Source organism: Metopolophium dirhodum, chromosome 7 (assembly GCF_019925205.1).
Source record: "Metopolophium dirhodum isolate CAU chromosome 7, ASM1992520v1, whole genome shotgun sequence".
NCBI classification, from domain to species: domain Eukaryota; kingdom Metazoa; phylum Arthropoda; class Insecta; order Hemiptera; family Aphididae; genus Metopolophium; species Metopolophium dirhodum.
In genome coordinates this window covers 15,450,184-15,472,037 of record NC_083566.1, presented here as the reverse complement: position 1 = coordinate 15,472,037, position 21,854 = coordinate 15,450,184, and the positions used below count along the sequence as shown (strand labels likewise).

General features: G+C 31.1%; 3 protein-coding genes across 4 annotated transcripts; 1 reads left to right on the top strand and 2 right to left on the bottom strand.

Annotated features, from left to right (window-relative positions):
- Positions 1 to 372: 372 nt before the first annotated feature.
- Positions 373 to 3,980, bottom strand: LOC132948990 (U5 small nuclear ribonucleoprotein 40 kDa protein). Of its 2 annotated transcripts, none has more exons than XM_061019726.1 (8): positions 3,826 to 3,980; positions 3,605 to 3,759; positions 3,402 to 3,531; positions 3,151 to 3,324; positions 2,529 to 2,743; positions 2,208 to 2,411; positions 1,938 to 2,103; positions 373 to 567 (listed from the first exon to the last, which is right to left on the bottom strand). In XM_061019726.1, the coding sequence occupies exons 2-8, from the start codon at positions 3,686 to 3,688 to the stop codon at positions 518 to 520; spliced, it is 1,023 nt and encodes a 340-aa protein (XP_060875709.1). In that variant the 5' UTR covers positions 3,689 to 3,759; positions 3,826 to 3,980; the 3' UTR covers positions 373 to 517. The 2 variants fall into 2 exon arrangements, with proteins under 2 accessions (XP_060875709.1, XP_060875710.1); XM_061019727.1 differs by having other exon boundaries at positions 3,605 to 3,756; positions 3,826 to 3,966.
- Positions 3,981 to 4,132: 152 nt separating this feature from the next.
- On the top strand, positions 4,133 to 7,093 carry LOC132948989 (uncharacterized). Its single transcript, XM_061019725.1, has 6 exons — positions 4,133 to 4,993; positions 5,067 to 5,197; positions 5,593 to 5,773; positions 5,867 to 5,917; positions 6,091 to 6,242; positions 6,598 to 7,093. Exons 1-6 carry the CDS (start codon positions 4,441 to 4,443, stop codon positions 6,703 to 6,705), a joined length of 1,176 nt encoding a protein of 391 aa, XP_060875708.1. The 5' UTR covers positions 4,133 to 4,440; the 3' UTR covers positions 6,706 to 7,093.
- Positions 7,094 to 9,353: 2,260 nt separating this feature from the next.
- On the bottom strand, positions 9,354 to 21,173 carry LOC132948938 (transmembrane protease serine 9-like). Its single transcript, XM_061019636.1, has 7 exons — positions 21,045 to 21,173; positions 19,792 to 19,858; positions 18,884 to 19,046; positions 17,231 to 17,463; positions 12,751 to 12,956; positions 9,647 to 9,704; positions 9,354 to 9,530 (listed from the first exon to the last, which is right to left on the bottom strand). The coding sequence occupies exons 1-7, from the start codon at positions 21,135 to 21,137 to the stop codon at positions 9,409 to 9,411; spliced, it is 942 nt and encodes a 313-aa protein (XP_060875619.1). The 5' UTR covers positions 21,138 to 21,173; the 3' UTR covers positions 9,354 to 9,408.
- Between the last annotated feature and the right edge of the window lie 681 nt (positions 21,174 to 21,854).

Below are 21,854 nucleotides of genomic sequence, written 5' to 3'. Positions count from 1 at the left end.
GACATCACGCGGCTTTTCAACATTTCCTAATATCTCTTAAAGTAATCATTTTTTTTACATCGGATTTTCACTAAATCATTTAATATATCCATAGCTACAATAGTTTAACATTTAAAAAAAAAATGTAAAGAAATTTTTGTTTTGTGTTGTGTGCTAATAGAACCTACAATAAAGAAAATTATGTTCAATAAAATAATATTCTTATTTTAACATTTAAATAGTTAGAAATCAGTGGTTTATTATTATACCTCCTCCTCCCAGAAATTAATTTATTGTCAGACCGTTCAAGGCACGATTTAAAAATATCAATACTCTGAAAATGAAATATTTTGTAATTGTATGTCGTATGTGTAATGTGTATTTTGAATAATATGAATACATAAATATTACTATAATTAAAATATAAAAACATACATTTTATTATATGACTCTGAGTTTAATCGAATAAATACAAAGTAATGAAAAAGCTAAACATAAATTTAAAATTACAAAAGTGTCAGTTCAGTTTCAAATGGATTCAATCGAACTCACCGAGGTATACAACTTTGTCACTGGATCCAGACATAACTGAAAAAATAAAATGTACAATTTAACAATTAACTATGATTGTAGTTAATACTTTAATAATGAATGCACATATTGTATTAATAATTTAGGAACATTTTTTTTCAATTTGTTAGCTTTAGTAGTGAAGTACTAAAAAATACAATGAAATAATGTCTACCCTCATTTATATTTAAATAATTATTGATAAAATATCACGTTTTAGTGACAAATCTAATCCTGATAAATTCTGGGTTTTAGTTATTTTATATATTAACTCTATTAAAAATCCACTACTTAATTTGTTTCCAATCAATAATCATACATAAATAGATGTCAATATACTTTCCTCACTATTATATGTCGCTTTATGGGCTTATAACATGACGCACCACGGGGTTTGGAAATATACAGCATAACATTAGTATAAGACATTGCACAAGCTTGCTTATCAAAAGATATTTTTAATTTAATAGTTTGTAGTCAATCAACTTGCAACCATCGTTTAAGAAGTCTGACAACCTATTCTCGCATCAACTTGATTACACAGCTGTGGTTTTAACTTTAGAATAACAAAATATAGTATGTATTATATTATTTTAATGTATATGTTATTTTTCCATTTTGATAAAATTATATTATTTATTAAAATATGTACCAGGAAAAATGTGTTACTCCAGCAATAGTCCAAAAATAGCTGGCGGTAGGAAATTTCCCATTTAACATCAAGTATATCATGACAAATAGTATTTTAAAATTAATGATAATGGTTATATTATGATTATATTATCTAAAAGAAGGTAGAGTACTTTAATAACCTTTAAACTACTATTGCAAGTATGCTATTTTCTTATTGAAATAAAACAACTGTATTTCAAATTAAATAATGTTTTAACGCTATGACTAAAGTAGAGGGTATATGCGACAGCACTAAACATCGCTAACCTCCTGCTGTCAAGTGTAAACTTTCTTTTTGTTTACAGGATATAGAATGGAAATATCCAATCAAAATAGTAATTTCCAATAAAGTTAATTTTATTCAGTGCATTGAGGCATAGAGATATATTATATTATCAATGCAGTAATCAAAGGGTTAATTTTCCTAACTATAAAATGCAAATGTTTTTGCTCTCTTGAAAAATTTAGAAAGTGACTTAGTCCTCTAAGAACCCTCAGAATAGACACAATGATACTAAAATGATGATAGCTTTTCTTGCAACAGTAAATAAATACTTAAACTTAATAACATTATTAAATCATCACTAATATCAGTAAACAAAAATACACATAAACAGCATTACAGTTTAATACAAAATATTGCCCTATTTCCCAGTGATAAATTATGCTATAACTTTCTAACAAGTGTATTTATAACTCTTAATAATTTTACTTACTAATCGGTTCTTTCGGATGGAAATCCACATCATTTACACTCCCATTATGACCTGGTAATTTGTACAATATTCTACGAGTGTTGGCATCCCAAATATACACATATCTATCAGCTGAACCTGCTGACACTTTTGAACCATCTGGTGACCACGCACACCGCAATAAGTTCTTATAACAAAAAGTAGAAAACAATTTAAAATTAAATAAGTATGAAATAATACATAAATTAGACAAATATAATTAAGCACAATATACTTTTTTTATATTAGTACCTTTTCAAAATTATGAGTATGTCCTGAGAAAACTTTTAAACATCTATCAGCAGGTGCATAAGGTCTCACATCCCATATTCTCAAGCTGTTATCCATTGCATTAGACAATAAATAACAGCCATCGGGTGACAATTCAAGTCCAGTCACTGTATCTGTATGGCCAGGTAAACGATGAAGTAACGCATTTTTACGCAAATCCCAAATCTAGCATACATAATTATACTAAACATTAGTAATACTAACTATATTGGAGTAGTAATGTGCGCACTGCTGTCGGTTAAAATTTAAAATAAAAACTATATCATATAAATAACAAATTACTTTTATTTCGTTATCTAAACCACCAGTTATGACTTGATCAGCTGTATCATTAAAACATACGGACATCACTTGAAAATTATTATTGAAAGTAGTAACTGCATCGCCTCCTCGTTTTCTAGGATCCCATACTTTTATGGTGCAATCGTCTGAAGCACTTGTGATCATTTGAGGTCCACGTCTTGCAGAGTCACAGGAATTAACAAACCCAGTATGTCCTACAAAATAAATTGAGTTAGAGAGAAATGTTTTACATTTCATTAAATAAAAAATATATAATAGGTAAATGGCAAGAAAAAAACATGAAAGATAGAAACTTCTACATACTATTTGATATCAATACATTTTCATTATTTTTACTAAGATAATATAAAAACGTTAAATTAATAGTTAGGCATTTGTCTCAAGTTTGGCTACATAAAGTAGTGCAATAACAATTTGAAATGTATTTATGAAAAGTGACTTCTCTTTACATTTATAACACTGAAGAAAAACTAATTATAAGTGAACTTTTCAACATATACACATTCATACTAAACAAATGTATTCAAATTATTACTAAAAACGAATAAAAATGCTTATCATTGTAATTCGCTTTCTACTTTATCTGAATATTATAAAATACCTTTAAGTTTCTTGACTCTTTGGCCCTTATAAATATCCCAAAAAGAAACTGTCATATCGGTACTACTAGTGTATATTAACGTTCCATCAGTGGAGAATTTCATATCTAAAACAGCTCCAGAATGGCCAGCGAGGACGCCCAAGTTTTCACATTCACCAAACACGCTCCATATGACTGAAACATGTTAACTCAATTTAAATTAATTTACACAAATCAGACAATACCTAAACGGCGGACAAACTTGTACTTACAAATCTTTCTATCGTAACCTGACGATGCCAGATAATCCCCTTCAGGATGAAATTTTGTCGTAAATATATCACCTTCGTGACCTTCCAGCGCCATGATGGGCATAAAAAGACTGGATGTTCGAACATTGGACTGCAGCAAATAAAATCGAAATCAACATAACTACATATTAAGCTTTAAAGCAACCAATAATCCCAGAACTTACTTTGTCGGTCTTGAAATACTTTTCTCTGATCGATCTGTTCTGATCAGCGTCAGCCAGAGCTATTTCGCTCTTGCGCTTTACCATTTTGATCGCGGAACAGTTCTTGTTTAAAAGTTGACCTACTCGTCAACTATTTATATTTTTGATACTGACTACTAACATAAACAATAAATATTATAATATAATAATAATTCTGTACGTTATGATCGTGGGTTACTAACTTGTGTGTCTGTATTCCGTTAATTTGTAAATGTTAAATCTGAAAATCTGTTACAAGTAGTTGTTACTTTCCACTCATTAGCTTTTAGTGTTTACTATTGTTATTATCGAAAATCGAAATGTAGTCATTGTCGGTCCGCAGTCGATCCTTATACTTTTGCCCATAGATGCTTTTACCTTGTCAGATGATTTGAGGTTATGTTTACCGGCATGAACATAAAAACGAAAATAAATTCTGATAACAATTAACAGAACCGCTGGCCGCTACGAGTACCGACTCCAATAGTAATGTTCAGTGATATAAGATATTTATTCCGCATCCGCATAATTTATTCGACATTCGAGTTTACTTTTTTGTAGTTTTGTATTATTTACTCAATTCATCAGGTATAGGTTTGTATATGTTTATTTTTAATAGAAATTTGATGACGCACGACTCGGCTTGGAATTTGATTATTACTGGTTGACATTGGATTCGCGGAGTGTGTCGACAAACTTGTCCTCCTCGGTTTCTGTTTATATTTGGCGCTTGTTCAGTTTTCAAAACTCTGTGTTCACTTTATAATGTGAGATCGAGTGTGTTTGGGTGAAACGAAAAATAATAGCGAAATAATAACATGATCACGGTCGGGAGACGGTTAATACTTGCTGGTCTGATCGTCGTCACGTTGCAAATAGGAAATGTGTCGACAGCACCACCGACTGAGAAAACTGTCAGTCAACTCATGATGTCATCTGCCGACAAGTTTAGCAAATTTGGTCTGTTGAATTATTTCAAAGACCTGAATCTCGACAAATTTTGCAATTATCCATTACTAGACGTCAACAGTTTCAAGACAGTAGAAAACGAATATGCTTTTCAGTGTTTTTGTACAGTAATTTACAACGTTAGCTGTGAATTTGAATACAGTCTCCTAAATTCCATCGACTTAGAAGCAGCAAAATACACAACTAATGATCACAAGTTTAAAGACGAAACCATGTATGGCATGTGGAAAAATGTGACCAAAATCTCACAATCAATGAAATTACTAATGGATCCATTAAACAATGTAACTAAATGGAATAAGGTCTGTTATAATTTGAAAAATGAATTGCATACGTACTGTAAATTTTTAAATGTAGAGGTGTTACTGTTACACAGTAGCTATTTGGAAAAGTCTAAAACATGTAAGTTATATTATAATTTAATATACACTAGCAAATAGCAATGCACAATTCTGTATTTAATACTTGATTTTAGCTATAAAAAAAAATATTGCCAATCCATCAAAAAACATTAAAGAATCAGTTGTTCCTAGTACTGCTATTGAAGAGCCGAAAAAACCTGAGGGCCTACCTCAAATTGAGGTTGATAAATCTCCTGAAATAATCGTAAGTATAATATTATTTTAAAATATTTGTTAAAAATAACCATATCTAATAACATTTCTTAATCAATAAGTTTGTTATATTATATAGTGACATTTAGTAAGTTACTACTTTTTAAATCAAATTAATTGAAGTTATACCTATGCTACTAAAAAAATATATCTTTTGATTGTTTATTTAATAATTGTGTTGTGTGAATGTGTATTTTTGTGTTAATAATAGGTATTGTTTTTGTTTAGTCTACTGTGTGAGAGACTCAATTAACTATACTTAACATCACTTTTTCTTAAATACACCAATGTCAACACAATTTTATATGGACATAATATAATATGTCTTTAGGATTAATTCAACTATTTCTTAAGACTAATTCAATAATTGATTAAAATATTATTTAGGTAGACAATACTCAAAAAGTAGTTGATGTCAATAATGATAGTAATAATGATGAAGAACTTCCTGCAGAAATACCAAAGGATAACAATATTAACATTGAAGACGATGAAACTACTACTGAAGATGAAAAACAAATTGAAGAAATAGATGCCCAAACTCCGATCGATTCTAAACCTGATTCAAGTGAGTTCCTATTTAATATCCATAATTATAAAACCATCTAAGATTTAATGTAATATTTATAATATAATAATATACATGTGTTATTTCTTTTAGAATCTAGTGTTGATTATCCTAAAGAGAGCGACGGTACCATTAACCAATCAGGTAAACTTAATTTTTTTTTTTTTTGAAATGCCAGTTATTTTGTTGAATAAAATAAAGTATGAACAAAATGTGAATGAAGTATTATATATTGTTTCAACAATTTCATATTTTATTTATGGCATGTATCTTAAGTATTTTAAAATTAAAATAATACATGCATCATACTTTTGCAGAGACCAAAGAAGTTGTATCAAGATTAGGTCCTAAGCCTAAATTTCCAAATCGTGCGTTTGGCGATACAGAAGACTCACATTTCCTTTTCTACTTCAGCATAATGACTATACTATCAATGCTGTTTTATTTAGCTCTATACAATAAGAAAAAAGTAAGCAAACAATTTTTAAAACTATAACCATCAACTTGAATGCATTATCATATTTTGTGACTTGTAAATACATTTTAACGCCGTGTCCTAGTTAATTAGCACGCATGCGAGGAAAACAAAATAGCTTGTATTTCTCTGCATGCGGGCAACACACTGTGTGCACCAGGGTCAAATTAGAAATCACTTTTATCAGCTAGGACATTACATAAGAAAATAATAATAATAAACTATACAACATTATCTAACAAAAATAATTAAGATACATATTATAAATAAATATGTTTATGTAAAAGATTCTTTGTGTCTCTCTCTTTCTCTCTTCAAACTATTCTTATATAATGTTATCTCATTTCAGATAATTGCACTTTTAATTGAAGGACGGCGAAGTACTAACCACCGAAGGCGACCAAATACTTCTAGTTATTTGAAAGTAGAGACTGATGATGGATCAACTGTGTTTTGATGAAACGTATTATCTTCAGCGATTTATATTGCAAAAACTAAATTAGTCTTAGACTCTCAATGTTGTGATGTTGAGTGGTTGTTGATTGAAGAATTTCCTATAACAATTGTCAAATTTTTAATGGGATATATATTTTTAAGTTAGAAAAAATTCTGTGATGAAAATTTGTATATATAAATTTTACGACTTTTTTAGGAACCTTTAGCTTTTATTTTGATATTAATTATAAACTGTTGATCTTAACTTTTTAACTGTCCAAAAAAAAAAACATGAATACTTAAATTTGTAATAAGTTCATAGTTTGTCTTTTTTATTCAACAAAAAAAAAGGGACATTTTATACAACATACTTAATACATCTCTATATATAAAAGTAAAATTATCATCTATCTATGTTTGTTCTTTACATATTCCTACGCATTAAGTTATCCACTCCACGTACAGCAGTGTTTCTGGATTAAAATACATATATGAACATATTTGCTCATACTTTCATCCCAAACTTTAATCTATGTACTCATTTACCTATAATTAAAATATTGATTATTCCAATACTGAAAATAAAAATATAAGAATGTTGTCATATGAAATTAAAAGTTGGATCTACTTGGTACTTTGGAAATTGAGGCAGGAGCAGTCCGCTGCAATTATTGCACAGTGGGCTGGTGTCATATCATGTGCCCCGCGCTGATACAAATTAATCTACCTTGGTAATGGACCAACATGATCCTCTCCGGTAACTAAATTTTAAATACTTATAACTAAGGGCCGGATTTTAATGCAAAATTATTTTTTGGGCAATATTTTTCAACTAGGTACAAAATCCATTTCATACTTCAGAATTTAAAACAACTTTTATTTGTATTTTTTCGAGCACTTGTTATAATTATCAAGTAATTTTGTTAATTTTAGTGCATATTTATACATTTTTAGATTAGACTTAGTTGATAACTAAAAAACTTTTGTTCCGTTGACAATCTGGCATTTATCATATTTTCAATTTTGTCGATCGAACTAAGTATTTGTGATTTTGATACAGCTGACTCCTTTCCAATAACCAGTAATAACTAATATTAGTCCGTTGGTATTTGGTGTTATATCATAACCGCGTTTATTTCGTTAAGTTCGAAAGTTTGTTTGCTCAAAAAAAGTTAAGACAATTTTTTGGTCATTTTTTAAAACATAACTGTTAAAATGCATTTTTTTCTATTTTTTTAATATTATTTAGGGTACCTGGGTACCTATAAAAATCCAGCCCTATTATAATTCATAAACAGGGCTCGTAAGTTCATGCATTTGCATATCAATCTTGCTAAGATGTATTTAATGCTATAATCAAGGCTGGGCATTAACGAGTTAAAAATTTAATTTAATTTTTAGTTTTAATTTTAAGTTTACTTTTGGCTTTTCAATAACTTAACTGTTAACTTACTAAATTTCTCTTTTAATTAACATGAAATTAAAAGAGTTAATTTTTCATTTTAAAAAGTATGTTAAGTTAATTTATTTAATTTTAAATTTTATTAATTTCATTATTTCAGTCTATTTCGTTTTCATGTCAAGAAATATAAATCGTAAATTGTTTAAAGTTAATAATTTATATCATTTGAATCTAACTTATATGGAAATACTGTATAAAGTATAAACACTAGTCTATAATTTAGTTTTGGGTTGGAAAATAATTAAGTAGGTACACTAGCGTTGTATAAACAAATTAACTTTTTTTTAACTTAATGAAAAGTTAACAAAAAGTGTGTATTAACTTTTTGTTATTGGTGCATAATATTAACTTAACTTAGGGCCGTTCTTACAATGTCCGGTAAAGTGTCGGTTAACGCTAACCGACTGATAACAGATTTTATTACCGGCAGAATTCGGCCGGTTAAGTGTCGATTAACTTTAACCGGATATTGTAAGAACGGCCCTTAACTGAGTTAAAAAAAATCATTAAGTTGCCCAGCCTTGGCTATAATGCTCGCAGTGGTGCCGGTTAGTCACTCTATAAAATGTATGGCAATTGTGGCAACGTAAAATGATTACAAATACGAATGGATATTGGATATTTCTTGCAATCTCAAAAAATACTTATGATTTCTTCTTTTTTTAATCCTTTTATTTTTATAGTGCATACCTTTATATTAGTAATACAATATTTCCATAGGTAAAATATAGTACCTACTAAGTACTAACAGACGATAGTCATAAAGTCTAAAGCTAGGTACCTATGAATACCTACCTTAATAAATAGAATATGAATATGGAACTATAGAGGCGAGTAGGCGACACACCGTTTCTGCCGAGAATCGTTTTCATATCCTATGAAATATCATTGAATTCAAATAATCAAATGTATCACATCCATTGAGCATTGCAGTAATCTATATGTCATCAATATCAATACATATTTTATAGGTAACTATACATTTACCAACCTATTTGGCTATTTATTACACAGCTGAGTGACTTTCCCAGATTTTTAATTTGGGTATTTATTTCAAATACCTACCTAGTTATTCAATGTTTTTTTTTTCTTAATGTGAATTTATCATAATTCATAATAAAAATATGTATCCCAAGCAAACCTGAGTGTTAATACGAGTCGTATATTATATAAGGTAGGTACCTATATATAAATAAGATTACCTAATTAAACAATGGAAACTCAGATTTTCACATTAGTGTTCAATGGTCATGAAAACTGGATTCAATTTGTACAGTGACAACTGTCCTTCGTGTTTCTCATTATCCATCCTAGATATTTGTCGACCCTTGTGTACACTCCTGGGAGTTTTGGAGCTCCGCACCCAATGCCCCAAGAAACGATTCCTGGAAAATAAACCATTTTACACTATCACAGTTATAATACCAGTGTATTTAACTGTTATATTACTTGAAAGATATTATAAATTATAATCTAACAACATTGTTTACTGTAAGCTTACCTGCCACTGTTATTTTTTCGCTATTATCATAAAGCATCAGAGGTCCACCGCTGTCGCCCTAAAACAATTACCTATTATTCAACCTTCAATGACAATAATATATATGCAAAGGCAGACCGCAAGCTTGGTGGATTTTTTCTAGCGGTGGCTTTACGATAAAACCTCTTAACCTAAGAGTTACAGTTCAATCCTAGATTTGGAACTATATTTAAGGATGAATTCCGTACACCAAAGGGCCAAGGTATACCTATCAGGGACGGCTGCAGAGGGGGCCTAGCGGTTCAGCCCCCCCCCAGATATATATTAATTCTCCAATTTTCATAGGGTAATTGTAATTTACATCAACATTAATCTAATAATTGACCATTTTGGAAAAACGACAATATGAAAAGACGTTTTAATTTTGTTATTAAATATATTATAATCATTAATTGATTTATTACATAAAGATTATTTAACTAATATATGGAAAAAAATTGAAATTAAGAATAAAATGTAGGTATACCTATATTTTAATTGTATTTGTGTTGTAAGAAAATTGTTGCCCCCTCCCCCCACAGAGGGCCAGATCATTGTTCTGGATCTGTGCCCTAGGTATACAAATTTATTTATTTTAGATGAATGTATTGATTTTACAATGATGTGTGTTTTTTTTTTACTTATTAATTTTGTTTTTTTTTGTGTCTGTCATCACGGTCTGGGCAAGTAAAACTGCTTCGATTTTCTTCAACAGTTTCTTATTCGATGGGAAGGTGAATCTAGTTGGTGCATTCGGGAGGTCAAATTTTAAAATTCTCAATAGTTTTCTAAAGCACCGAAAAAAACAACATAAAAATTAAGGAAACCCGGGAAATTGTACGCAAAATCAGTTTTTGACATTATCGATTTTGGTTTTTGGTGTAACTTTAAAACAAATGAACGTATATTCATGAAATTTCCAATGGTTATTTACTATATTATACTATATTATAATATTACTATATTTGCATTTTCTATACACGATAAAATTTTAAAAATATTTTGATTTGTTTTGAATTGTTTAGAAACATTTTCAGTTTCCAATTTTATTAGTATTTTTTCTATGGATGTCAATAAAACTTTATTTGTTGGATAAAAAAGCTTGAAAATTTAATACAAGGCTTTTACTATATTGTTACAATTATATTTAAGAATTATTAAAAATCCTTAGGCACAGTTTTTTTTAATAAGCATTTAAAGTTCAAATCTTGACAAAACACGGAAAAATCACAAAAATTAGCAAATTATTTTGAGTTGAGAATTCATAAAAATTTTTCTTTTTAAATCTAAGGTTTTAAAATGTGATGTAAGATTTATTCATAAGTTTATGAAAAATGTCTACAAGTAAATCAAATTAAATTTTTATGAGCGTTTGAAGTTCATATTTTTACAATATTGGATATTCACTCGATTTCTCTTGTAGCGATTTTGTTATTTTTATGTAATTCAAAAAGGTTCCACGTAAATAGGTAAATATATAAATTACTTTATTCACAATAATATCATCAAATATACTTAGTAATATACTAATATAGGTACTAATGGCTGACCGTTTTCACTCAGAATTGCTTTTCTTATACAATGATATATCATTGAATTCAAGTTTAACACCATCCATTACAGTGACCCACTTTTAACCTACCGTACAGCAGAGCGACATCCACTTACCCACTTATTTCTTATTGTTTTATTCATAATTTATATAAATACACCTTGGGTACACCGTACACTTTATTGATTTCGAATCAACAGCTACCTACCTAGTTAATATTAGATTTTCCTATTGTTATATTCGACCTAACTACGTCATTTATTTCTTACGAGTAACGACACACATTATAAATGATAGTAATTCTACGTAGGGTGAGATGATTATTTTCATATAAATATATAAAGTAAAGACTAACTATATATGGTATAATGACATTGTGTAACCGAGACTCCTAGTCTGTAAAGTGGTAAAGAAAATGTTAAAATGTTTAAAGACAGGGTGAAACCGTTTGTTGACGTGGTGACGTCTTTACGCGGAAAGCACTCAAAGCGCGTGTAGCCACAACCATCTAATGGGCCTTTCAAATAAAGAAATAAAATTCATAAAAAAATATGAACATTTTGTTTTTGATTATGCCTTGGTTATTTCCTTTCAATTTTCATTCATATTTTCTATACAAAATAATTTCGATGTTTCAATCTGCTAGGCCCAGCCGCCCAGGCGTCCCGCGACGGCTCACTTTTTTTAAAAATTTTTTTTGCTCAATTATGTATTCTTTTTCAGATTCCATTAGGTTATAATTTGGACTGGATTAGGTTATTTTTAGGAATTAATTAGCTAATAGATGTAATTTTGGGAAAACGGGACTCAACTTTAATCAGGGATTTAAACCATTTCAAATTTTGATGGTTACGGTTTCATCAACAAAAGATCATAATTTTATAATAATAATCATTCTTATTAAATAATAATTAACTCTGGCTAGTTAAGTTAATTCTATTAAATTGCTTTCAGGCTTCAGTTAAATTTAAAAGTTAACAAAAAAAAATGTACTTAATTGTCCAATAATGATAATCAACTATAAAAAGCTAAGTTAAATTAATATAAAATTTAACTGAATAAGTTAATAAGTTAAAAAAAAAATTACTGACTAGTTAAGTTAAAAAATGTTTAACTTAACTTTAAATTTTTAACAAGTTAATGCCCATCATTGATATTAATATAATGCGTTAGAAGACAGAAGAAATGGCAAAATAGTGATTGAAATACTTTAATAATACTGAAAGTAGTAATGAAAATTGCTATTGAATCTACTTATATAATAGTTATGAAATAGGTGAATATAAAAACCACATTCGAGCGCAGCGAGTAAAAAATTTTTGGAGGGTGGCCTGGATAAATTTTAAACTCCCGGCCTGGATTTGGTTCCCACTCCGCCCCTGCCTACCTTTTTATCTAACCGGTATTCTGGCGGAGTTTACAATAACCCCAACACCTAGTAGCCATATAGGTAAAAATACTAATTATTAAGTACCTAAATAGGCTTAGAAATATTGATTACTATGTTTATATTATATTATTATAATATGGGTACCTGACACGAATCCACTCCTCCTTCCCGGAGCCCGGCGCACATCATGTTGGGTGTGAATCCCGTTTTCTCGATCCCGGGAACGGCAGCGCATTCCTTTTCGGTCCACATGGGAAGCGTGGCGTGCCTGAGGCTCAGCGACGTGCGGCTGTACTCGCTCAACTGCCCCCATCCGGCTACGACCGCTGTCAACCCACCATAGTCGTACCCTAAGTATCATAACGACGACAAACGGTTTATGAAGAGGTAATAAGAAATCAAAAAAGTATAGGAATCACATTACTTCACTTTTGTAAATTATTATAGTTGCTGAACTTCACTATTAAAATAATATAGTAAGTACGGCATGTCGGCATGTAATGATTAAATTATTTAGTAGGTAATTAATAATTAGTATTGTTCGATTGTACTGACTACATAAAAATAGTTGATTTGTTGCCGTTGAAGCCTTGTGTAGTGATATTTTAACAATTTTATATAATACCTACTACCTATAGATTAAAACCTACCGGTAACCTAACCTAACCTACCACTGTAGTTATTAATTTCCTATTATGTAATACGTTGTTGAATTCACTTAACAATATAGTTAAAACAATCAAATAATATAGCTTTACTACAAATAAAAGCGGGAATAGATTTACTTATTTTATATTTTGTAGTTAATCCAACCATTTTTTTTTAAGACAATACATTAATCGCTTTGTTTGTTGCTCCACTCGGAGGCGTTTTATCATGTCCATGAATTTGACCCACCCACTTTCTATGATAAGACCCAAACCAATACCAAAAGTTAGCAAATAGTTAGCAAATAATAGCAAATTTACTATAGAAGTTAGCAAATCATTATTGAGGCAGTTATAAGCATTATTTATTTGGGTGGGCCAAGTTCAGGTAACCCACCCACTTTGTCCGATCGTCTCCAAACAAACGCCGGTAGTTAGCAAACAGTTAGCAAATAATAGCAAATCAATTTTTGAAGTTAGCAAATCAAAATTCTATTTTTGGCCGATTTTAGAAAAAAAAATTCCAGCCCACCCACTTTGTCCGATCGTCTCCAAACAAACGCCGGTAGTTAGCAAACAGTTAGCAAATAATAGCAAATCAATTTTTGAAGTTAGCAAATCAAAATTCTATTTTTGGCCGATTTTAGAAAAAAAAATTCCAGCCCACCCACTTTGTCCGATCGTCTCCAAACAAACGCCGGTAGTTAGCAAATAGTTAGCGAAATAATAGCAAATTATTAATTATTATTTTTGCATTACTCTTTTATATTATTTTTAGATTATGAATTACGATAATATCCATAATAAAACTCATATACTCATATACGATATTAGTTATTACTTATTAGGTGTAATTTTTAGTGTTTTATAAAATAGATACGTGTATGAGTATGATTTTTCGTATCCTTGGTGATATGACAACTTCTAAAATATTCTCAATCTGCTTGAGTAGCGTACATAAGCCTTTTTTATGGATGGGGGGTTACAAAAATATTTTCATATCTACATTATATGGGATTTGACCATGTTATAAATAGTATAGTTAAAACCTACATCACTTTCACGAACTTCATGCCTGTGTATTATTTGGCTGTAATAATATTATATACTAATTAGTGACATAAAGCAAATAAACGTGTTGTGTTATTTTACCACCTCAATCCAAACTAACACTACGACCGGATCATGATCAACCAGTGTTCAATCATCGTGTATGCATCCCACTCTGTAGTCTGTGTTTTTTTCACACGATTAATGTCTTCTGGTATCATCACATATCGTGGTTACTGCTAATAAGATGAACACGACAAATGTAAATCTATTAACGGACTAAGATATTAATATTAAACAGGATTATGGAACACAAATAATATTTGTTGGGGACTTCAGCACTTCACCACTAGTTTGGATTGAGGTGGTAAAATAACACAACACGTTTACTCATACTCATACTCATACTCATACACGTATCTATTTTATAAAACACTAACAATTACACCTAATAAGTAATAACTAATATCGTATATGAGTATATGAGTTTTATTATGGATACTATCGTAATTCATAATCTAAAAATAATAATATAAAAGAGTAATGCAAAAATAATAATTAATAATTTGCTATTATTTCGCTAACTATTATAAAATCGGCCAAAAATAGAATTTTGATTTGCTAGCTTCAAAAATTGATTTGCTATTATTTGCTAACTGTTTGCTAACTACCGGCGTTTGTTTGGAGACGATCGGACAAAGTGGGTGGGCTGGAATTTTTTTTTCTGAAATCGGCCAAAAATAGAATTTTGATTTGCTAAGTTCAAAAATTGATTTGCTATTATTTGCTAACTGTTTGCTAACTAACGGCGTTTGTTTGGAGACGATCGGACAAAGTGGGTAGGCTGGAATTTTTTTTTCTAAAATCGGCCAAAAATAGAATTTTGATTTGCTAACTTCAAAAATTGATTTGCTATTATTTGCTAACTGTTTGCTAACTAACGGCGTTTGTTTGGAAACGATCGGACAAAGTGGGTGGGCTGGTATTTTTTTTTCTAAAATCGGCCAAAAATAGAATTTTGATTTGCTAATTTCAATAATTGATTTGCTATTATTTGCTAACTGTTTGCTAACTAACGGCGTTTGTTTGGAGACGATCGGACAAAGTGGGTGGGCTGGAATTATTTTTTTCTAAAATCGGCCAAAAATAGAATTTTGATTTGCTAACTTCAAAAATTGATTTGCTATTATTTGCTAACTGTTTGCTAACTAACGGCGTTTGTTTGGAGACGATCGGACAAAATGGGTGGGCTGGAATTTTTTTTTCTAAAATCGGCCAAAAATAGAATTTTGATTTGCTAACTTCAAAAATTGATTTGCTATTATTTGCTAACTGTTTGCTAACTAACGGCGTTTGTTTGGAAACAATCGGACAAAGTGGGTGGGCTGGAATTTTTTTTTCTAAAATCGGCCAAAAATAGAATTTTGATTTGCTAATTTCAATAATTGATTTGCTATTATTTGCTAACTGTTTGCTAACTAACGGCGTTTGTTTGGAGACAATCGGACAAAGTGGGTGGGCTGGAATTTTTTTTTTTAAAATCGGCCAAAAATAGAATTTTGATTTGCTAACTTCAAAAATTGATTTGCTATTATTTGCTAACTGTTTGCTAACTAACGGCGTTTGTTTGGAGACGATCGGACAAAGTGGGTGGGCTGGAATTTTTTTTTCTAAAATCGGCCAAAAATAGAATTTTGATTTGCTAACTTCAAAAATTGATTTGCTATTATTTCGCTAACTATTTGCTAACTACCGGCGTTTGTTTGGAGACGATCGGACAAAGTGGGTGGGCTGGAATTTTTTTTTCTAAAATCGGCCAAAAATAGAATTTTGATTTGCTAACTTCAAAAATTGATTTGCTATTATTTGCTAACTGTTTGCTAACTACCGGCGTTTGTTTGGAGACGATCGGATAAAGTGGGTGGGTTACCTGAACTTGGCCCACCCAAATAAATAATGCTTATAACTGCCTCAATAATGATTTGCTAACTTCTATAGTAAATTTGCTATTATTTGCTAACTATTTGCTAACTTTTGGTATTGGTTTGGGTCTTATCATAGAAAGTGGGTGGGTCAAATTCATGGACATCGTTTTATCCTTCGTATATAGAATTAAAAACGTAAAAATCAAACTTCGTCGATGTAGGCGCAGATCCAGGAAAGAGCCCTACGGGGCTTTAGGTCCCCCCCTTTGGCAAAGCCGTGGAGAGAGAAGCCCGAGCCCTGTGGTAATATTTTGGGGGCCCCACTATTTTTGACCACCTATCATTAACTTTTTCAGATAACTGTTAGAAGTAGAGTACTTATCAAATTCTTATTTTTAATTGTTTCTTTAGTTAAAGAAAATTGAGTAGCCCCAAATTTCCTGGCTCGGGGGGAATTCTCTCTTCCCTCCTTTCTAGTCAGGCCTGCCCTTTGGATGTTATATAAAATATTATGTAAGTATATTGTCTAATTTGTCATGATTTTGAAAAATATATTATCCAATACCACTGCTATGTGCTGTATTAAATTCATAGATGTTATGAAAAAAAAATAGGCTCCCCCTACACCAGTTCTAGATTTATAGACTCACAACTGCTCATAGACGTATAGTTTGTGCTTTCGCTTTGTACAAACATATTGTATATCTTCTTTATAACACAACTCTAGTCTCTTTACTTTAAATATTAAAAATATGGTATCCACTATTTTAATAATTCCCAGAGAATATTTAATCTATAGTATATTATATTTATAAATTATAATACTTACGCCGAACGTAAAAAAAAAGCAATTCGTATAGTTAAAAAAAAAAAAAATTGTCGGAAATACAACTTATGAATTAATATTATATATATATGTATATATTGGTTTTTAAAACTACGCGTTGTCAATAAACGTTCTGATGCAGTGTAGCTCGTGTCTTATAAGAATTATTTACTTACTGATCATAGGCAGACAAATGGCCTGGGTGGTGCGTTCGAATTTTACTGGTCTGACCATCTTGACCAGCGCTATGTCGTTGTCGTGCACATTCGCTCCCTGTCGGTCATACTTGTGGTGTATCTTCACTACTGCGGCTCGGATGACGTTCGGACCGCCCGGATACAGCCTGCCGGGCCTTCTGGTCTGCCCGAGCACAACGTGTATCTCTCGATAATTAGTAGCCGGTACTTCGCTTAGACGTTCGGACGATCATAAATTATATTATTATTATGGTTAGATAATCAGTAGGTGGTAGGTGGGGGCATGGGCGCCCGCAGGGGGGGGGGGGGTCAAGGGGGCCATTGCCCCCCTGGAAATTTTTAACTGCATGTACTTTAATATTAATATTGCTATAACTAATATTAGATTAAAAATAATTTTTATTTTGCCACGGGTGGGATTTTATGCTGCGGGCGCACTTGGGTGGGGGTATACATATTTATGTTTAAATATTATTTTAATTTCAAATGTCATTCGTGAGCAGCGGCGTTGCAAAGTTCGCGGACTTTAGTTCAAACTAACCTCAAATGCATACTATTATTGCTATATAATATAATATTATATAAGTTAAAAATTAATTTCATGTCTTAACGAATAAAAAATAAAAAGCTATTAGTTCATATTATATTCTTGTAATGCTTATTTATTATTTTGAGATTTTTTCATTCTTATAGGCATATTTTATGAGTTTACGAATGTTATTTGGTAATTAATACAACTTTTAATAGAACAATATATGATACTAGAAAATAGTAATAAATAATAATATTATGCAGATTCTACATTTTGCAAATTAAAATAGAGAATTAGAGACATTGAATTGATATTTTAATTTTGTATCATGAAATCAAGACGATCAATATTTATGCTTCAAATTGCAATCCTTGTGTTTACTTTAAAATACTATTATTATACCTATCTACTGGTAACTGATAATAGATATGAAGGGTACTTTAAGATAGAAAATCATATTCAGTGGCGAGTAGAAGGGTAAAGGGTTCTATTTCATTATTTTTACGCAGTTGCGTCAACTTTTTAAAGGGGGTGGTACTACCCCGTGACTGTGGGACAGAATTACATTTTAGACCCGACCTCTAGGCTCTTTCGGGTACATTTTATTTACATCATAACTTTGTTATATAAGTAATAATGGTGGGGTAGGGGGCGACGGTGGCAATAAGTACTTAATTATGAAAATGCGTCATTTAAAATTTAAGTTCAGTCCGCCACTGATCATATTGATATTTTATAAAGAACATTTAAAGTAAACTTTTCATACATTTTTAAACTTTAAGAGCATTTAAGTTTGGGCTCTATTTATGAAGGATAAAAAGTATTTGTTTTGTTTAACCCTTATACTAACACTGTTTCAAGATAATTAGACAGAAATGAGAAATTATAGATATTTTAATTTATGAAGGGAAGCAGGGGTTGTTTCTATATTTATAGCACGTAGAAAGAGAGTGACTTTGGAAAAGGACTGTTGGAAAAGGTGTTTCGGCCCTTTGGTGCATATTATGTGTACTTACTTAAAGAGTAAAGACCAGCAAATGCAAAATCTTCCTCTACGGGATTGTCGTATGCGGATAGGTAAATCGTGATAAATCACTTACCTAAAACAGTGGGCAGCCGTGAGCACGTATTGATCTGTGACGATAGAACCACCGCAAAAGAACTTCCTCTTGACGTTCCACAGCGATGCCATCCAAGGATATTCGTTCTCTCTGACTTCGCTGCCACCCACGATCCTTGATCCGGGATATCCAACACCGCAGGCTGTATGCACAATACGTAATAATACGAATAAATGCAACATTCATAATATATATATACAATAGATATAGTACGACAAGCTGGTTCGGATTCCCAAGTATATAGGTAACGCGAAAATATATACCTACTCGAAAATTAGCGTTCCCAAAGATATTTAATTACATATTTTTTCATATTTGATCGAGTAATCGTCACACCCACAATTTGATGTTTCCATCTTAGCGAGTTCGTGGCATGAGAATAAATAAATAAATAAATAAACAAATGTACTTATGTATCTACATTAGGGTAAATTTTTAAGTGATTAATATAAGAATATTACTGCATGTATGTAATAATATATTAAAATGTATTCATGCTCAATGCTCATAAGTCATAACTCGCATCCGAATTAATATATCGAGAAAACAAGTGAAGATAAATCACGGGTAGGTAATGTTGATATCCTTAAATATTGAACCTAATGGAACGAAACGTGTTCTGCTGAACCTAATTTTTCTATGTTAACATAAGTCGTAGATAACGAATGTGGTTATTTTGAAGGGGGTTTGGGGAGATCTTAAGTACCTTGATATAAGATTAATAAATACTCCCCGTATCACTAATAATATGTAACAAACAATACGTCTCGTAGACCATGTTTATTCTTTTCAACCCCCTCCCTCCACCAGAGATATTACCAAATAACCACTCATAAGTATGCCGTCCTCTTAAGCATAATATCATAATAATATAATATGTGCCTCACTGCACGGTTGACATCTCAAATCTACTGCTCCATTTTCGGTCCTTTGGTTGCCGCGGCCATAATATACCTATATGGTGCGATAAAATAATGTTAATACACGATATCCCCACGAAAAATAATAGTAGAAGTGGACCGTTAACCAGTGTGACAGGCATCCGTCCATAACTCACAACTTCACAAGTGACGAATATTTGGCACTTGGCAAGTACTTGATGATGTACACCAGTCACGAGAACCCCGATTTACAGATACATATATTATACACCCAGTGTTGGGAATTATCTAGATAAGATTTTTTGAAACAAATTATCTTTTAAAGTAGGTATCTAGATAATTATGTTATGATTTAATGTTTAGCTTAGATAAAAAATGGGCTTATCTAGATAAATATTATAGTGCCCCTACAAAATTATAAAACCAATGTTACTAAAATTCTAATATAATATAAATTATTTATAAAATTAGATGAGTATATTTCTTGTTATTATTGCCAACGACAATATTACGATAATACGAGAATCTGCATGCGGGCTTAACGATGGCTATTATCGTAATATTGTCGTTGGCAATAATAACAAGAAATATACTCATCTAATTTTATAAATAATTTATATTATATTAGAATAACCCAGGTTAGATTCTTTTTTTTTTAAATATTGCAAGTCTTGCAGCAAGACCAAGACCAAGACCAAGACCAAGACCAAGACAATAAATGGTTTTGCAAGACCAAGACCAAGATTGAGTCTGCAAGACAAGACTTTGCCATAGTCTTGGTCTTGGTCTTGGTTTGCCCATCACTAAGAGTAGTTCAGTTAATCAAAAATATACATCTATAATTTATTATATTTATGAAAATATTTGAAAATATTAGACAATAGGAAAAAAAAAATAATTTCATATTAAATAATAAAATAATATTATGAAAAAGTAAACTTTAAGAAAAAATTAGGGGGAAATGTCTTACACACCGAAAACAATCGGGGGGGGGGGGGGGGGGGGGGGAATGTCCACGATTCCAGCAGATATAATAACAAATTCCAGTCTACAGTAAAACACTGCAGTAGACAAATAAAAATGTTTTATATAATGTGATGGCTTAAAAATGTCTAAAACACATATGGATTGATATACATACATTCTTCCCCCATGAAGTAAAAAAGTACGACCCTCTCGCTATCCCCAAAAATCGATTATGTCACTCGATTTCGACCGGGTTTTATTATAATAGTTAATGTACCTCTTTATATACTTACATTTCTAGTGATATTCCGTCGGGCTGACACCAAAACGACATGGTGACACAAAAGCGATGCAATTAACGACAATAGCTGCAGCGATAACTCCATCGTGAATTGTATATTATGTTCGTCGAGTGTATAACATAATATATTGTATGTATATCAGACAATACTCTTATCATAAACAGTACAGATGACACATTTTTTTTGTTATAAAAAAATCTTTATCCACAATTCCCAGAATATAATAATAACTTTTGTATACTGCGGCGAAACTGCCAAACGATCGACTAACCACGACTGCGGTCCGCGTATATTACGTTCGTCATCGCGATTTCGTGGACCTAATGACCGGTAATTAATAATCCATCAAATCGTAATATTGCAATATTACGTTATTGTAATATTTTATACGCTGTATTCCTCATTTTCCTATCGTATATTAGTGTAATGCACGACCGCTGGGAATCGGAAACGGCGTAAATGCTTATAATAGGTATCGTGTAATTTTCTGGCACAACGGTGATTAATGATAATATTATTATTGTACCACGAGCGAATCGATTGCTCACCCAACCTATAACCTGTCATGTTCGTTCTCCTCGTCACCACCGTTTTCGGAACATATACCTAAAAAACACAAGTTCAGGCCGATAAGACATGAAGATTATAAAGGTATAAATTTTGAAACATTAAAATATCATTATTATTATTACATCGCAAACTGGTCAAGTTGACATCAAGAATTGGTCTATAGCAATATTTCCGGTCGCGTTTATTTTTTTTTATGCCCGAAAAAATTTATTTTATTTAAAAACATGTGAA

What these genes read in the sequence shown, in the direction of transcription:
- LOC132948990 (XM_061019726.1), bottom strand. Translation starts at nt 3,688, where the DNA reads ATGGTAAAGCGCAAGAGCGAAATAGCTCTGGCTGACGCTGATCAGAAC. An exon ending in AGGTTACGATAGAAAGATTT is followed by an intron (nt 3,325 to 3,401) that starts GTAAGTACAAGT and finishes AACATGTTTCAG; the next exon opens with TCATATGGAGCGTGTTTGGT. An exon ending in AAGAGTCAAGAAACTTAAAG is followed by an intron (nt 2,744 to 3,150) that starts GTATTTTATAAT and finishes TTTATTTTGTAG; the next exon opens with GACATACTGGGTTTGTTAAT.
- LOC132948989 (XM_061019725.1), top strand. Translation starts at nt 4,441, where the DNA reads ATGATCACGGTCGGGAGACGGTTAATACTTGCTGGTCTGATCGTCGTC. An exon ending in CGATTCTAAACCTGATTCAA is followed by an intron (nt 5,774 to 5,866) that starts GTGAGTTCCTAT and finishes TATTTCTTTTAG; the next exon opens with AATCTAGTGTTGATTATCCT. An exon ending in CGGTACCATTAACCAATCAG is followed by an intron (nt 5,918 to 6,090) that starts GTAAACTTAATT and finishes ATACTTTTGCAG; the next exon opens with AGACCAAAGAAGTTGTATCA.
- LOC132948938 (XM_061019636.1), bottom strand. Translation starts at nt 21,137, where the DNA reads ATGGAGTTATCGCTGCAGCTATTGTCGTTAATTGCATCGCTTTTGTGT. An exon ending in GACGGAATATCACTAGAAAT is followed by an intron (nt 19,859 to 21,044) that starts GTAAGTATATAA and finishes CGCACCATATAG; the next exon opens with GTATATTATGGCCGCGGCAA. An exon ending in ACGGCTGCCCACTGTTTTAG is followed by an intron (nt 17,464 to 18,883) that starts GTAAGTGATTTA and finishes CGAACGTCTAAG; the next exon opens with CGAAGTACCGGCTACTAATT.